General features: G+C 37.4%; 1 protein-coding gene across 3 annotated transcripts in view; it reads right to left on the reverse strand.

The window, feature by feature from the left end:
• Positions 1-19,433, reverse strand: part of GRID2 (glutamate ionotropic receptor delta type subunit 2) — a 742,195-nt gene that overhangs the window by 133,832 nt on the left and 588,930 nt on the right. For all 3 annotated transcript variants that reach the window (XR_012835284.1, XM_075751604.1, XM_075751605.1), the window contains exon 10: positions 4,188-4,385. Coding sequence is in view for 2 of the 3 variants with exons in the window: in XM_075751604.1 (XP_075607719.1) it covers positions 4,188-4,385 (198 nt within the window). In the remaining variant the exon portion in view is untranslated. The remainder of the gene's footprint in view (positions 1-4,187; positions 4,386-19,433) is intronic.

Genomic DNA, 19,433 nt, shown 5'->3' on the forward strand with positions numbered 1-19,433 from the left:
ACCTAAATGCTTGTCATTAACATGTCAAATTGGATCAGAGAACACATCAGTTTGAAGACGTCAAGGTTCACTTAGTGTTTCTGAGATAAAAAGGCAAATGCATGCAATTATGTCAATATTTAGATGTAAACCTGCCAATCTGAATTATAAACATGTAAAACTCTCTACTCACTAAGTTTTGCAGTGCCAAAATCAACCAAGTATCAGCATCTTAGATGATGCTTAGTCCATTTAACACATTTCTGATGAATGAGACTGTGACTCCCGAAACTGTCTGACTGAAAAAAACAGCAGAGGGCATTATTTTTCCTTACGTGACTTGCTTAGGAATTTATATTGCTTAACAGCAGCTCTCCTGAAGTCATTGTAGAGCAACATTATCAGAATATCCAAAATAAATGACCAAATGGGTCTGATAACATTGTTATTGGTGTCACAGAACCAGCTCATCAGCAAAGCCTAGAAATCCCTGAAATACCCCTATGCTATTGCTTAAGGAAGCACATCTCGTACACGTAGAAAGCAATCTTATGATGATTCCTGCGGTTCATGATCAAGAACAGGGAAAATAAATTAATCTACTTTAAATTGCTCCCATGAGGCCTTCCATTTTATCCATTTCCAATGTTAAATCAAGTTTCAATACATGCTGGAAGCAATAAACCACAGTCCCACATGTTACACAGCTATTAATACGGACATGTAAAAATTAATGACACACACATTTTTGCTCAAACATACATACATCCAAATAATTCTCCTTTTACTCAGCTATTATTTTTTCTCCTCACTTTGTCCTCCCTGTATGCTTTCTTCCTTCCTATGCTACTCTCCTTAGGAAGATGTGTTTAAAAAAGAGCCTTATAAGAGGCTTCTACTTGGCTTGCAGTTTCTTTTAGAAATGTTTAGGCACTGATTTAATTTTCCTTTTCTGATGGACCTAAGTGGAATTAGGCAGTTTTCCCTATGCTATTTGCTTCCTGATGGCTCCTCATTTGAAAAAAAATTTAACAATCAAGGTAGCATGGTGAAATGTGGGAAACAGTGGTTGATGGATGTGAATATCACTGGGAAGTCCAGAGCGGTTCTGGAAAGCCTACTGACTTCTGGTGGTGTTAGCCACCTCTCTTGCCTGTCACACAGGCTTATCCCTCTGGTAATGTAGACTTCAGGGCAACTAAAGGAACCACTATGAAAAGACAGAGATGCTAACAGCAAGAGAAAGATTTGCGGGAAAGCGCTGCTGGTTTTAGCCTCTCCGTGGAAAGCTGCTGCTCTCTGAACGTATCCTGTCTGTGAGCTGAAGCTCTGCAGGACACCCTGAAAGCCCTGGTCATTTGACAGGAGAGGGGCAAGAGTAACATGTGCCACTCTCAAGGAGCATTTATCCTTCGTAGACCTTCTGGTTCAGGCACTCAGCAAACAGAAAGCTTTCTACAGCATAGTTACATTGAATTTATTTCGACAGAAGAAGGTGTATGGAGCAAGGGGGTGTATCTAATGTATGTCTTGACAATCAGAGGAGGAGAAGCTTGAATCAGTTTCCAAATTCAAATTAAAGACCAGTTGCTTTGATCTGCTGATTTCAGCTCCCATTTTAGCAGCCAATGGGGACCTTCTCTTCAAAGCTGGAACAGAGTGAACTTGGCACAGTCTCACATCTGTGAGGCCAGCAGTGGACGTAGGGCATGTACTTGGCACCGCAGGGCTCCTGCCCTGCACTGCAGCTCAAGCAGGGCTACTGCAAATGAGAGCAGCCCAGGACTGCTCTCACTGATACCAGGGCCTGCATCAGAGCCCAACGCATGCTGAATCAGGTTGATGCAAACAGTATAGGTTGATCTTGAACACAGAAATTCTGTACTTGCTGCAGCAACTGCCATTTCATATGGCATATCTTCTGTAGTGGCTACGGACATCCTTCTCAATGAGATGTAGTCAAAAAGAGAAGGCAGCTGTTTTCCATTACCCTTGAGTGGGACTTGTCTTTTGCAGACAACTCATTTCTGGCTCATGCACTAACAGGCAGAGAGCATTCTGTTTCTGGATTTCCTCCACATGTTGGCCAGCCTATCATGTAAGACTTGGTTGGGAAAACAAGGAAAAACACTGTTTTAAACAGGTTAGACCTATTCTCTGCTCCTTTGCTTCCTCTTACAAAGTTGCCAAGCAGATAGACATTTGAGTTCTGGAAGCAGAACTCGGTTCACAGTAAATAAGAAACCAGCCTTTCAAGAACAGCTTGCACTTGGTAAAGGGTAGATACATACTGGCTGCTTGCCCAGAGGTTCTCTTTTACCTTAAAAGGGACAGAGAATGGGAGAGAAGGACACAGTGAACCTTCCTTGTTAATTATATAAGGGGTAAGGAAGTTAAAAAGTTATACACTGCCATAGTATTAGAAAAACTTGGGTTTTTGAATTCCAAATGCAGTTCCATTAACTCTTCATATTTTCTAACTGTACAGAAAGATTTCATATCCATTAAGACTCATTTATAGTAAAATTGTAGCAGACTGGTAAATCTTTTCCACTCATGATATCCATTTACAGAACTAGGTGGTTATCACCTTAAGGCTGTCATTATACGAGCCCCTGCCTACTAAGGGGACAAAAATGACATACATGTTTTTCAGTGAACCATTTCATTTCGGTTGTTATGAGTTCTGCCTTATAAATCATTCATTTCGAATAAATAAAAAATGTTCCAGACCCACTTCCATCTCCAGGGCCGTCTAGGACTAAGACCCCTCCAGCCTGTGTTATGCAGTTGCCTGCTGAGTCCTTTGCTGAGTACTGTAGAGAGTAGGGTGTAGTATAACATCAAATTTAAGGAGCAGGAAAAATGATAAAAATAAATCAATAGGCCATTGTGGTATTAAATCTCATAATTAGATGAGGGACTTTTAGTTGTTAAAGTTTAGAAGGTGGAGGAAAATGTACTTTTCTATGTGTCTCCACCTTACCACCTATGATCATGGCATTCCAACTTCGAAAAGGGCATAGGGAGATGGCAAGGAAGTTTATCACTACAGTGTAGATGTATGAACCGTGCCACGGGTATGGCATGTGTGGTTGTTTTCCATTCCAACAAGATTTCTACTGCTCAGGAAGGCAGAACAGGTTAAATCTCTCACCATTTTTTTTCCATGGGATCTTTTTTTAATTTTTAAATTTTTTTCCTTTTTTCCTCCTTTACCGTGAGATTTATTTTCCAGCATTTTGATAACTTTTAGCTGAAGTATTTAATGATTAGATCCTGTATCTGACTGCATTGCTCTTTATTCTTTGCTGTGATTATCAATTAAATTCCACCTGCAGATTTGGAAAAGCACTTCCATAAAAAAACCCAGCAAGTTATTTACATGAATATCTACTGCAGTTATTTATGGAAAAATAATAAATGTAGGTGTCTACAGCTGTAAAAGCTGCCTCTACAGGTTGACTAAGAGCACATAAAATATATATGTCCATGGTGCAAATCAGACATCAACAGAATACCATCAGCATAGCCCTGTCTCTTAATAGGAGAAACTGCAAACAGACAAGATGTGAAGAGTGGGGGAAAAAAAAAAGAAAAATATAGCACATTTATTTTGTTTAATTTATTTATGATACAATATTGAACATTTAATGTAAAATTAGGCAGGCTAAATGGTTTATTAATTACAGAATAGAGAAGATACTACTCTTGATTTGTACATCTACATAATGTGTTATTGTATGTCAAGAAAACATTTTCTGTTGATTACATACTTCATGTAGTCATCACACCAACATTTTCCTAAGTGCTATACATTATTTATGTAATGTATCACTAATTACTGCAACACCAATTTTTCCTCTTTTGAACAGCCTCTTCAACTCATTTGTGTCAGGTCTTGCCAAATTAATTAGGATGCTGTGCATCCCATTATTTGACTGTATTCAGATTTTGTACTGCTGTACTTTGGTTGGAAAAAAGAGATTGCCCAGCTTCTTAAATCGCTACCAGCAAGCACTATTTCTAGCTTTTTCTTTAATGCCCAGTGCACCTGGGCATATTATCAAATGCTGGCGACACAGGCAATGAACAAAATGCTATCACTGACTCATTAAAAAAGGTTAGTGGCTGCTACAAACATAAAGCTAAATAATATGTGGTATATTATCACATGACCTTATTTAGTAAGCTATTAATAACCTTACCTTAAATACCAGTTCTCCTATCAGTCCGTTCCATGACCCATCATCCTGAGGACTCCCATACTTGTGATCCGGTGCAACATAAATTTCATATTTAAAGCCAAGGTAAGTGGCCAAGGCTTCCAACACATCTATTGAGAAGCCCTGATACTTCTTTGGTTTTCCCAGAACATTTTCAGACACCATAACAAAGGGCTCTTCCTAAACAGAAAACAAAGGAGGCAACTGTTAATAAAGAAATGAAACAGCTTTCCAAATGTGGCATGTTTTTCAAAAGTAAAGGAGGAACTATTTATACAAAACTTTCTTACAACACATTGAATGTGTGATTTCACACTGTGAAATGCTATTTTGTTATGTATTTACTTCAACAGAGAAATTTTCTTCTCTACTGTGTATTGCAGAAGTAAATCATCTGTTGTAACATTACAACTGAAATGCTTTTCAGTAATGCCTTCTGTCTGCACTTATGCTCGGCAGGGCAGACACGCACTCAGATGTCTGTCCATAAATACGGAGGATTCTACAGCGCTGCCAGTTTCCACTGGCTGGGCAAACTCTGTATCTGACAAATGCAACTGTTCATGCTTTAAGGAGTGAAAAACATGGCAAAACAGGCTGTACTGTAGAAACATGCATATGTCTTGTCCTTCTACTGTAATCTGAATCTGAATATAAGCTGGTTGACTTTAAATATTTCTATCCAAAGAGCATCCATTTGATTAGTTTGGGAGGACTCAATTATGGAACCTTGTCTATTAGAAAAATTGTTGAATATTCATCAAAAAGATGACCGTAATAAAGGACGTCAATAGATACTGAAAGTTGTAATTGGTTGGTAAGTTTTCCAAACAATATGCTTTTGTTTTCCTTTTCCCCCAGATCTGTAATTATTCTCTCCATTTTTGTATTAATATTTCTAATAACATTCTCAGAATGAGATGATTTTTTTGCTAACTTTAATTTCTTTCCCCCCCCCTCTCTATTATCCTTCCTGTTGAGTATTTAATTTCTAGACATTCTCCTTCACATCTTTTTAAAATGAAACACAAAAAGAGATCATATTTCTAAGCAGAAAAAAATATATTTGCCATAGATGGATCTCACTTATGCTTGTTCTGTATTTTCTCTGAGAAATCTATCTGATCTACTGAAGTAGAGCAAAAGTATCAAATCTCCCAAAAATGCATGCAGGCACTGTAACAGATATTTTTTTTTTAAATGCTACACTTCTTCCTTTTAATTCTTTACATGGTGCTGTAATTTAATGTGAGTTCATCAGAAACATCTATTTTGAGGTGCAAAAAGTTAGTTCTGTCATGTCATGGCTTGGCCATGACAAGCACATGAAACCACTTCCTGACAATTTCCCCCTAGTCTGCATAACCCACAAAGCATACAGAAGAAAAAAGATTTGATTTTACACAGTATTTGTGGCCCAAAGTTTAATTGCATCTCCAGAGGCATTTTTGTTGGTGTTTAAATGATTTTTTTCTTTATTATTCTTCTATTCATCTCTGTTAATGACTTTGAAGTCAAAGTACTTTTCACAATTTTTTCACTAATACTTCACTAAATATTTTTAGTTTCTTAGTATGTCACTCTATATAAACAGGTATCACTGAATTGCAGGCAGGATGTTCTTGGGATAAGAAAGTGTTATTTGTAAATGCTTGAGTTAACATTCATGAGGATAGCCACATACTAAGAATGCTGCCAAAAACAAGCAGGGATGCAACCAGACTGCACTGGCAGGATGTTCTTTTCTGACTGCAGAAAATCCAGAAAAACCTCCAAACCCAAATCAAACCAAACCAAACCAACAAACAAAAAAACCCAGAAAAAAGAACTCCAAAAAACCAGGAGAGTTGACAGTCTCAAGTTATTATTTCCCAGTTGTCAGAGAGAATTTATTTCTTCCCAGTTTTCCAAGATCAGCCAAATGGAATTAAAATGGAGCACAGCAAGTGAATTTTTAAAGTAGTTCTCCAACACCTGGATTCCAAGAACATTGAAGCAACTGAGACTAAGTTGAAGAAAGCATCTCCTAAATGAAAACACAGAGTGAATTCAGCTTTGTTGGTCACTTGGACGGGAGATTCCCTACATATAGACTCAAAACTGCTGGAAAAAAAATGTTTCCACAAAAAATTAATATTGTAATTTATCAACCTAAGCACATTATACACAAAATTCCAAAGATTTGTGTGTACAAAGAGTGTTTTAGAAGTTGATAATTTTCATATTAGAAAGGAATTACTCTTATCACTTCCAAGTTATTAGAAACTAGTTGCCCTTAAACTGAATTTTTATTCCATTAGTTAAAAAGCAATTGCTAATTATGCTGGTTTAAGACACTGTTTAAAATGGAGTTTGTCACAACTAACATCAGTCTTTTATTGAGCTGTGTAATATTGTTTGCTGTTGACAGATTTACAAAAGACTCCAATGTCCAGTTGTGATACACATTTAATGAAATATAAATAATCACATAGCTTTATGCAGTGCAACTAACATTTCCCAATTTCTGTTGAAGCCTGAAGCAGCAAAATATTTAATCATATTCCAAACAAAATAAATCTATTGCTAGGGGGGGTTTTTTGTAATTGTTTACATTTCTCAGAAGGCATTGAAAGAGGACAAAAATGTTTGTCTTTATTTCCACCCCACTCCCCCCCCATATATGCTGCAAGCTGAAGCCATGCCAGTTGTCTTTTTATCCACTGGAAAAGTGTTATGGGAGCTGCTATGGAAAGCGATATACATCCCTACAATATTGATGGTAAAATGATTGTCTCCGTTTGAGAAAGCAGATCTTGTAGAAAGAAAATATGCAAAACAAGAACAGCCAATACATTTCTCAACTACCGAACAGAAAAATAATGAGAAGAAAAAATAAGTTCATAGAAAGTAGGTGTCAAAAATTCACAAGCTAACTAATGCGTTTGGAGGTGAAAAAAAAAATCACCTGATGATGAAACTTCCATTCAACCCCAATAAATTTGAAAAAAATCCTGATATACTTGTTCTCCAAAGTAAGTGGTAATTCAGGTCATATAAGCAGGTCTTTCTCAGAGAAGCCATACAATCACCATCCTTGGAGATACTCAAAACTTATCTAGACACAGACCTCAACAACCTACTGTAACATTAGCCTGGCTTAACATAGATGCCATCCAAGGATCGCTTCAAACCTAAATTGTTCCAGGATGCAGTGAAGTGATCAAAGGAAGGCCACTGTTCCTGCTTCTCCTTTTCTTCTACTTTTGGAGACACCTCTCCAGGGGAGTGAGGGGCCTTTGTGGGGCAAGAGCAGACTTCACAGCCTCTAAAGTCAGGAAGTCTGGAAAAGCAATAAAGTCACAACGCGCATGACTGAGGAGGAAAAAAAAAAGAAATGAATAGATTGCTCTCCCTTAACTTGGTTGGCAAGACAGATGATCTGTCTCACTGGGCCCCATAGGCATCAGATATATTTAAGAGGATGACTTTGAATTCAGCCTCAGTGGAGATCCTTCAAGAGAGGAGATACTTTCCTTCTACTTTACCCTCAACGTGCCTCTTTGTCAACTGCATGCAGCACTACTAAGCCCATGATAAGGCTCCTTCTCAAAATAGCTCCACAGTTATCACTGCCTGGTTTCTTCTTGGAATCTGTGCTGCCTGATACAGAGGAGGATATGTTTAAGACTCGATGTGGATCAAAGGATTTTACACAGTGTTGTGGGTTAAGCCTGGTAGACAGCTAAGCACCACACAGCCAATACTACCTGCAGCAAAATGAAAGTCAACAGCAAACAGGTAAAGTTTATATTGGGTGAAGCTGTGCATATTGCTTTTTACAACTGTACAAAGGCAAAGTCTGGTTCCAGAGATGATTACCCCCTGAGCAAGAGAAGCTGCAAAATGCTAGCAAACTAGCACATCTTAGGAAGGCTAAAGGCAGACCCAAGATTAAGGCAACATGGCATAACAAAAAGGAAAGTGCTGGGAAAGATGACATCATAGTACAAGTACATTGGAGAAGCAACTCACAAAACCACTTGTCTCCATTCATTTACCTATTATCACTAACTAGGTTTATAATATCTTTTAAGGAAGAAGCTACAATTAAGACTGACATAGGTTAACAACATGCTACATATTAAGACTGATAGAATTTAACATCCTCCTCCCACCAGAGCAACTAGCTACCTTCTCATGCAATAGCTCTGGTGATGTTTGATTCCTTTACTAAAGTAATTCTATTACTCGGCCATCACAAATCTACTCAATTGTTGTCAGGTGAGTTGATCTGATTTCCAGGGGTCCAGACAAATGTCAGTGCAAGAGGAGCAATGGAGTAACACTGTACAAGCAGAAAGTGAGGAAGTACCAAGAATGTGCCCCTTTTGGTATCAGGGATGGTTAAGCAGCTCAGACATCTTACCCAAACCTGTCTTCAGACATGCAACACAATATATTTGAGCACATTTCACAAAATTAAGGTTTATCACTGAAATACTGGGATGAGTAAGAAGAGCTATTATCACCATTTTCCACATGAAGACTGAAATGCACAGATTTCATGACAAGTACAGCTGAGACGTGAATCTCAGTGTGCTGGGTCAGGGACAAATGCCTTAATCGTAGACTGTTTTCCCTCTATCTTATTTAACACTTTTAAAACATTTGTACATACATATTATCTGTGTTCTGGCAAACATGAGTGTAAGAGCAGGAAAGCCAGTAGAGAAAGGAAGCATTAAATGAGAACAAAGGAAGGTGGGATCCAAAATGAGATGACTAGACTCAGAAAGAGAAAAGTCTTACTCTTGAAAGATCTGCTTGCCAGCATAAAACTGCGAGTGGACAACAGAGATTGCAATGTGCCCTAGTCCAGGCAGAACTAATAGCAGGGCAACAGAAGCACAAGAAGAAATGTTAGACATCCAAACCCCAGCCCTCAACCCCTGCCCTGAATTTTACACAGTGGAAAGTAGTGGACAGAGAATTTATTTTGTTTTATTTTAAACATATCATGGAAATTAGAGGTTGATTAGTATAGAGCTTGGAGCAATCTAGATTCAAGATTAGTAGAAAAAAAGCTGCACTTTATTGCTTTTTCCAACAAGATAAAGGACTAACAGTTTTGCCTATTCAGGACTTAGGTTCTGGTGCACATAAAAATGAAAGTAACATAAGGTTTTGTAAGTGCTTTAAGAGACTAAGATTAAAAGTACAAAACATAGTGTTTATTTACTCTGGTGAAATTCTCAACCACACAACAATGATTTGGATGTAATAGCTGGTGTGAAGTAATTTTTTTATATCCCTTACTAGACCACCTAATAAAGTTAAAAATAAGAAAGAGACAAGCTTTTGGGCAGAGAAGACCTTCACATTTGAAAACAGAAGGAGCAATACTGAAGCTATATAGCAGAAAATAACAATTACTCAGAGTTTAACTTGGTTATGTTAATTAGACAATCAAGGAGAAACCTGGTTTGTAACCATACTACAGAGGTGGGCAGTAAAGTCAAGCAATAAATTCAGGCCTTAGAGGAGGCAGGAGGGAAAGCAAGAGAACTATTGCTTGTGAAGCACTTCAGGCACCACTTGCATGTGGGGAAAAAGTATATCCCTTAACACAGAGTCTCTATTATGGATGATTTTTAGCAGCCAATAGAATAGTGACTTTAAATTCCAAGCTTTGATGGTCATCTTTTAGTTCTTCAATGAAAATTAGGTTTTGCAGTTTCTGGTACTTTTGTATAGATTCTCTCTTTTTAGACAAATTACAGAAAACTCTCTTGAAAGAACAGAAAAAGCACCATTCGAATCTTCAACACAGCACTCTAAATATGTGAGAGGAAGAAAAAGTTGCATTCAGTGGCCTGGTTATAATGACGTGGTGATCTCAGCCCAGCTGTTAATGATTTTACGTACATACCACATCATCAGGAGATCAATGAATGGGCAAAAAGACAGATTTTCTCTGTAATTACAAGGGTAGATTCTGTGGCTTTAAATTGAGACTTATCTTAGGATGGAAGCTATATGGAGCCATGATAACATTTATGAGAGTCTTATGCTTGCACTATAGATAAAAATGGTAAAAAAAATACTAGGACATACTTTATAAATGGAAAAGCAAAATGTTTGGGATTATTCTTCTGCTCAGCTGAATCCTCTTTTCCCCTTAACATGGGCTGAAAAACTTCCTACCAGGAGGCTATACAGAAATTAAGTAACAAAAAGTTATTGGCTTGTGAGATCAGAGAAACTGATCACGGCTGGGATTTACACCACATATTGGGGCTTGACTCTAAAACTGCAGATGGATAGCCTTATGTGGTTCTACTATGTCTGGAAGAGAGTTTTGAAATTAGGTAATTATATGGGCGGTTAGAATTCATAAAGCATATGAAAATGACCTCCGTGTGTACTCATTAGAAATTTCTGAACACGCTGGGATATAATACTTTAATATTGACACTCTGTATCATTAAATGGGACTCTGTATTCATTAAATCCTCCCTCCTTCTCTACTGAAAGTAGAAAGAGACAGGAAAAACAGAAGGAAGAAATGCAGCTCAGTTGTGAGCAAATGACTGTCAATCTGTCCTCAGCACTGACTCTAGAACAGTGGACAGGCACATTAGATGATTCACATAGCCCAAGCAGAGCCTTGCAATCACATGAAGTAAACATTCACTGTGACACTTTTAAAACTCCAATCACCTGCAAATGCTAAGAAACTGCTCCCAAAAGTGAAATTCACTCTCATTACTGGACATCTCAACCACCTTCCAATGGCTGCTGGATGACCAAGCACAGCCATTATAACCGACAAGAAGAACTAAGTCTCATAAACCATAACCAAACATTTTCAAGCACAGGATTCTGTTGTCTTGTTACTAGACATAATTACTTTTTTTTTGACTCCTAAAATAATTAACCCCCTACTTTAAATGTTAGTTATTTTGCATTTCTTTCCTCAGAAGATTTCAGTGAAATATGCAGCCCCAAATACTTAATTTCCTCAAGTGTTTTATTGACCACTGTTTTGGGGATTTTATTTGGCTAGGAACAGCACAGCAGCTTGTTATTTTTAATTGAACAGCAATGTACGTTACTTCACGTTAGAATCAATGACCAAAATATAATTGAAACATTTCATTCTCTCATTACAGAAATTCTCCCACTAGCAATGGTTATAGAAGTTGCTGCAAAACATAACACAATCCCCACCCCTTAATAGCACTAAAACAAAGATGAAGGTTTCAAACCTACAAAATCCTGGATAATTAAGGTATTACACTCATTCAATATCCTATTGTGCCAACGGGCTGTGTAACAGTATTGGCATTGAAAACCACTGTTCTCAGATCCTGTGTTTTTCAAATAGACTGATTAGAAAGTCAGTTGTACTAACAGAAAAGTTGCCTTGCCCACAGCAAGAAGCTAGTTCATGTCCCAGAAGCTGAACACAATATTAAAGGAAGGGGATTTAAAATTTGATCTTTGTTTACCACTGTCCTTATGCATGTGCTTAGTCTCTTGCTTTTTTAAATGACAGTTTTATTGCCATTTTCAACAAGACATGAGTTTGTGCTTTCAGTTACAGTATTATGCTATTTAGTTTAGTGCTGTTTAGAAGAAACCAACAAAAAATGTTAGCTACCCTCACCCCCACCTCTATCTCCCGTTGCTCTGCAATGGGACTAAGGTTTCTTGATCTATGGCAATGGTCTATTAGGATGCAGTCAAGCTTTGTGTATTGATTTTAATTCACAATAACTTAATGCACCTAATAGCTCTTTCTGAACCATTAGAGTTATATGATAGGAATATGGATTGAGATTGGAATCGATTGGAGTGTTTTAAAATATGTCTAAACAGCACAATACTAGCTTTAATGTAGCTATCTCAGACAGTGGAATTAGCAAAAGTGTAGTATAGGTATATTAACCTGCTGGGAGCTTCTTCTATACTTCTTCCAGCAACCACGCAAGAGCTCCTATTCATAACGAATTCACATAATACTTCGTGACACTGCACTGTTGTGCAGCTCACTTTTTTTATCTCGCATGATATGGAAGGATAATTACAATCAGAGTAAGAACCTCTTTCTGTATAAAAAGCCAAATTTCTGTGTGCTCTGTGAACTATGTGAATCGCTCTGGAATGCAAATATGCCCACAGAGCAGATGGGTAAGGGTCAGTGAGAAGATAAGAGCTACGGGGCCTTGAGAGGTAGCCCTTGACATACAGATGAGTTAGGTTGGTCCTACCAGGTTTTGCATTGCACTTACCTTGCTGGCAGACTGTGGCCCCAGCCAGGTCCCAAAACATTTGAATTCCTTGACGTTCACCTCGTCTAGTCTATAGAACCTACTACTTTAGAAAAGAACCTACTACTTTAGAAAAATGGATTGGAAATATTAATTGAAAACAAATAGGCTGGATTTCCCAGCAGGCTCTGAGATTAGAGCTTGTAAAACAATCAATCACAGTAGGCATGTGCGGTGTGAATAACTGTCAGGTTTATGACTTACCTGTTTTGATACAAGCTTGGTAGCTCAAAGGGACGTAAACCAACTATTAAACGTAATCTGTGCCCAGTCAGTAGCAATTTCAATTTGGCCCTTGTACAGGTGTAGTGGGAAGAAGAGGAATGGCTCTATCAAGGAGGCCTGGGCTGCTGCGCTGCGCCCCGCTGTACTTCCATCGCCTCACAATGGAGGTCAGGGCTGCTGCGTTGCGCCACTATCAAGGGATATTAGCTTCTGTCATTATAATAATCATTATTATTCATAAAGTTTTAATTATTAATATTTTGAGGAAATCTCATCACAGTACGGTGCTACTTGAGAAAAAAACCTCAAGTATTTTCCAACAGAAAACGAAATACATATGCAACTGTTTACAGAAGGAAAATGGAGTGGGAGGAGTAGGGGGAGGAGACTACACCAAACCTAAATCTCTGGCAAAGCAAGGAATACCTAATCAAGACACACTCTGCCCTGATGGCTACTTGTGCTCAGTTATCAACACAGATCAATTGCAAGGGAACAGCTGAAATGGCTCCTGTCCCCATTTTCTGCTTAGTAAAGTAACCCTAAACAGGGCTGGCAACCCTCAAATGAGAAGCAGGGCAGATGGCTGAGGGCAGGAGGCACTTTAGGAACCTTATTTATGACCCATAGAGATAGAAATCTTAGCCCCCAAGAAAGAAATGTCACTCCTCCTCTCTGCCTCCTTGCTTTAAATACTGCCACTTTCTCTGCAATTATATTAAGGATTCAATTTTTTTCATTAAACACCCAAGTATGTTAAATACATTGACGTGCATGTAACGATGGCATGCTGTCTGCACATATGGAGGGGAGGAGTATTGTAGAAATATGGCCAATATAATGGCAGAGATAAGGCTGCAGAGGTCTGGAAGGGTTTAGCATCCCAGCTGACTAGCACAGTGTAGAAAGTTTGGGTTTAATTCAGTGTATGGCACTAATATGTATTCTGGAAGTTTATGCCTGTACAGTAAGCTAGGATGTGTACAGTCAGCGCCAGAAGGCACCAGAGCTTAAGGAGCAACTTTTATACGCTAATACCCTCTGAAATGCTGAATGGGAGCACAAGCTAGAAAAACAGTAGGTGATATTTGCTATGCAGGGTAGGGAAAAAAGGTGAAGGAGAAAGACACATATCAAGTCTTCCCTTGGATGTTCATAATAATTATAACTGCCACATAACGCAATTATTACCAGCTTTCAGCCTTAAAGTTTCTATCTGCCGTAAGCTAAAAACTAGGGAACTTCAGGAAAAAGCTATCTCACTGTGGAGCTAGTAGTTCCCAGCACTATCTCCTTGCTTTCTAAAAATACCTGGCTCAACTAGATGTCTGGATGTCTTTCCTTATTTTCAGAAATTTAAGTCGCTATGCGAGGAGCATGAGATAACATAATCAGGCTTAGAACTGCAATAAAAGTGCCTGTTTTTTAGAATTAAATGGTTTCTAACCAGTACCTTCGTAAGATGAAAACTTTACTTAAGTAAGAAGTATAAAACACATTATATAGAGTCTGCGGATAACACTATTACATTTCCTGCATACTCTAGATTTTAAAATACCTAAATTACAAATAATTGTGACTAAAGTTTCTGAGCAGAGTTAGGTCAACGCAAACTGCTCCTGCAAACTCCTCTCCTCAGTTTGTAATTCTTTGTGTGACTATGCTCTTCTATGCCAGTAATACCAACTTATTTTCTTTTATTTGCCTAGAAATAGATGGTTCCATGGTTTCATAGAAATGTAAGCTAGAAAGACTCTCTAAAACCATCTTTCCTTTCTCTGACTCAGGATAAAACTACCTAGACTAAGCAAGAAAACAGGAACCTTCCTGGACATGCTTCTGACAAAACAGAGTCCACAGCCTTCTTGTGACTGAATGAGTAAATATTCTTAGCATTACAAAATGTGTAATAGGAGCTCTGAGAGCTACGCTTGCCTTGTGGTGGGAAACATTTACTGTGACTATTAATAGTTTGCTTATCCTTAAAATCATTGAGAAACTTTTGACCAAAAGAGCAATTAAGTTCCATTTTCAATATAACAACTTTATGAGAGTAAAAAGCAATTCATATTGTCAGCATACATCCCAAGCCATTTAAAAATATCCTCCTTACATTAGGAATGAGCAAACTATTATTAAACCTGTAAAACTGAATAATATTTTTTTTAAATGTCAAAATTTTAGTTTCAATAAATGCTTGTCTAGAATCATGCCCTGAAATCTGAATTCAAGCTTCCAAATTGGAAAATCTGCCCATGAAAAGATATTCCAATATCAACTGACTTTTCCATAGATGAAAGCAATCTTGTCATACATACCTCATACTGAATGACAGCTTTCATATCAACAACGAGGCTAACTCTGAAGAATAGTAAATAGTGAGCCTAATCCTGTCATGCACCATTACTCCTGATGATTTCATTAATTTAGCACTAAAATGAACACCTCTACCACTGTTGCTATAATTTACCATAATTTCACTGAACATTTTTCTTGACGCGTTGTCTATAGAAGATCCAGTCTTTCCAGCTTTTGGTCAAAGATAGATATGGGCAGCAAAAAGGAAGATAAATCAAGACATAGGGATTTGTTTCTGCCTAGGAAATTATGCATTCTTTACAAGTAGCAATGGACTATTCTAAAACTTCAAGTATTTTTAAAGTATTTCAACTACAGCACACATGGTATATACTATGTTACAGAGTTATAGTATATAGAGATTTTATGACACACTCCAGATAGAATAAACTGCATCACTCACAGCTTTTCTGCCATTCAAATTCAGATGCATAAATGGCCATCAAAGAAATATTTGTCCCTTACAGATAAGAGAGTAAAATATGTTTGCTCAAAACACAAATACTACTACTGATGAAGACAGTCAAGTAATATTTCTTAACCTTACCACCTCCTAAGGCATTTCTGCTGCCATAGGAATTTCCACTACGGCTGCACTATAGTCCCATATGCCGATAACGTCGAGACACAGCAACATATAATTTAGTACAATACATGTCTTAATTAAAATATTTTTTTTCTTTTTTAAATATTGTAGGCATTGGTGCATAGAAAGTACAGCCTGACAGAATGAAGAAGGATTCACAGAAGTCCACACCATTCAATTGTGAAAGTGGGGAAAGGGATCAGGACTACATGAGAAAAGTGAGCACCAAAAAAGGGAGAAAATGGAATAGGCATTATCTATGAGACTATTTTGATTGTACACTACTGTAAAATATTTATTCAGTATTTCCTGAGGTATCCCACACATAATCTTAGTTGCAGTTGATCTTTCTTTTACACTGATGATTTGTCCTGCCTTTTTTTTTTATCCTTTATCACTTCTGACTCTTCGTTCCCTCTGCAGATGCTTAAATACTGTCTTGTTCATCTCTCTTACACCTTTCCTTTTTCTTATTGCTCTGAAAGCTACTCCAACTTCTTAGAAAAGACTTTTGTTACTTTTTTTTAACCAGTGTTGGAAGTCAAATTCCAAAGACAGACTCAGCTTTTAAAACCAGGACTTAGCTTCATATCTTACTTTTCATCTTTTCTCTGTTAAGTTCAAGAGAAAAAGGACTGAAGGTGCCGACCTCCTGCAGCTCCTGTCCCTAAAGATATTGTCTGCTTTCAGGTTTGTTTCTTTCCTAATATGAGAAAAAATGCTCATGCCAACCATTGAGAATTAAAGTAGTCCACAGATGATAATATTTTCCCTGGTGTAAATGATGGTGGGTTTTTTTTTTTGGGGGGGGGGGGCATCTGCCAGCCCTGTCAGTACACCATGTCCCACATTGCCTACCTGGAGCCAAGGTCACTAAGCTGCCTCTGGCCCACCTAGCCCTCTGCAATAACCTAGGTAGTAACTCTCAAGAAATAGTACATAGAGATGTATGGCAAAGCATAATTCAGTATTGCTTGCTATTATTTGTCTTTCCTTCATCATGCCTGCATTTTCAGAACCATTCAGGTATGAAGATACATGCCTCCTATTTGAATTTTCACATAAAATCACAAATATATTTTGCACCATTAGGAAGCTATACCTTATACACTTTCAAAAAGGCTCTGTACTTTTCAATCAAGGTGTTAATTCTTTAAAACAGGGAATTTCAAACTTTTTCCTTTTTCAAACAACCGGGGCTTTTTAAGAAAAATGATTTTGCGAATACCTGCTGGCTTATTCATTGTCAAACAGGCCAAGTCTCATTCCATTTCTGATGGCTTAAAATTCATATGAATAATTCATTAATTGCCACTACTACTAAAATGATATTATGAGAATATCTGCTGTATTCTATCTCCCTTTCAATAAAACTGAGCAGCTGAAAAAGAGGAGGATAAACTGAAGTAGCCAAAATGGATATCTAGCTAAATTTGTTCTTGGACAATTGTTCATTCAAGACACTCTGAATTTGTTTGGAGTTATTATTCTGACCTTTGATTGAGCTACAATTCAGAAACTCAGAATACATTTCAGAAATTCACCAGCAAGTCACTTAAAAGTAACTTGTCAAACACAAAGTTCAAACTTTGGCTGTGTGTGGGGAAGCAGTCCAAAACAGAAACATTTGATATTTAAGACAAAATAAACATTTTCTAGAAGTGTGGAAAGTGCGGTACTAATCCAAGGCAGATTAAAATGTTGAATCACATGTACACCGGCATGACTATAGTTTCCCCCAAAATAAAACACAAAGAATTGTTTATGCAAAGGACAGAATTCCCATTAACTTAAAGAGGAGCCAGGATTCACTGCCAAATGAAACCAGAGGTTTCCAATTTGGGGACAGACTGTATTCTGTCATATTCACAAAGAAATTTTTGTTTTGGATCTGCAGCTATGTAGCCCATAATTATTAAATTTATCTAGGGAAAGGAATTAGTAGATGGATGCAGATGATGGGAATTGTTCAGCACTTGGTTTTTCAAAGGACTGCTTTGGGGATATTAGTCACAATCATTTATCATTTTCTGACTGCAAAATGTTTCATTTCATAATAAGTATAATGCAGTACAACCCAGGTGTTGCAATTTGTTATCCTCTCAAATTCTACTGCAATTTTTAGAACCAATCCTTTTCAACCTGAAAGCATAACAAAATGAAATTGGAAGAGGAGAAGGGTTGCTGCCTAGAAAGGCATGAGAGATTCAAAGTGTAGCAGAACAAATTAACAAATCAATGTTAACTTCTCACATCTCAATGAAACAGAGATACATTCGTATTTGAAGGTATTATATTTAATTAGGACAAGCCTTCTTGTTTCCCCAGATCAAGATCATACTGTTAGAAACTGGTAGAATTAATAACAGTAACTAATCATAGTCAGTAATAGATTCTCTACTTTTAACAGAAAGATATGACTTAGCTAAAGAACACGGAGAAAGATGGAAAAGCAAGCATGATAAAGATCATCACCAAAATAAAGTTGATGGGTGAAATCCCTCCTGCACTCATATCAAAGGCAAGAATCACACATTTTTATCACATAGGTTAAATATAAATCTCCAGTTTTGTCCTAGCCAGCACATATAAACCAGATGAACAATGCACTTCCACATATTACCACAGCCTTGATTTACCTGAAAGAGTTCTGTTGATTTGTCCAAACTATAACTTGAAATTTTTATTCTATTTCACCAAATGAATGGCCTTAACTGCAAATATCCTTTGATAATAGCTGCAACATGAATAGGGCTTAATGAAATTCTAATCAATGTCTTTGTTGACCAAGTTTTTCTAAGAACAAGTTTTTCTAAATTGAATAGCAACAGAGGGATTAAAAGCCTAATTTTAAAATTAGAGAAGACAAGTATTAATACTTTATAGCTTTGCTTCACTTCCAGGGTTATGGTATCCCAGCTAAGACTCCACTGAAATTCAAATAGTGTATCTAATATTCATTCTATTCCCAGTAAAAATAACATAATTGCACCATTGTAATAAGCTATGTGAATAAAAATGGGAAACAAGCTATAATTAGCAACAAGGCCCTATAAATTTATCATATAGCAACACATATGTTTGAAGTTAATGATATGCTAATGACAGCTATATTTTAAGTCTCAGATTAAACTAAGACTTAGAAGCTGGCAGATCCTCATGAATAACCCTTACTTATACATAGCAAGAGCAGTAAGAGAAACTGCTAGAGGGTAAGTACCCTAAATAATGCTCTGAAACCCACAGGGGTGACAGCAATATTTGTGGATATCCAAAGATAAGATGAGATTAGAAATCGTTAACACTTTGCAATTCCGACATCTGCCCTGTCCAACTTCTCTTCAGGCTTTTGGTTAGTAGCTTGATTTTCTGTCAGTGTCTGTTTGTCTGCCTCTCCCTCTCAACCATTAGAGTTTGTGGATAAGGGAGAAATGGTATTTTATCTTCTTGATTTCTGGCATTTGGGGGAAAGTAGTCAAGGGAACTGCTAGTCAAAAATGAGTATAAAAAAGTATTTGCTTCCTCCCTTTACTCATGCAGCTTACAAAATCCTTGCCTCTCATCTTCGCTGAGTAAAATCAAACAAACGTCAGTTTGCAGTGTGGTTCACAGTCAATTTTGTCTAGATTGTACTGACCAGCCATGCAAAGCTCTACAATTTTTAAGAGAATAAAGGAAATTTTATGCTCTGAAGCCAATATGAATCATTTGCATCTTCCCCATATATTGCCTTCAGTGCACGTT

This window comes from Balearica regulorum, chromosome 4 (genome assembly GCF_011004875.1).
Source record: "Balearica regulorum gibbericeps isolate bBalReg1 chromosome 4, bBalReg1.pri, whole genome shotgun sequence".
Classification (NCBI taxonomy): domain Eukaryota; kingdom Metazoa; phylum Chordata; class Aves; order Gruiformes; family Gruidae; genus Balearica; species Balearica regulorum.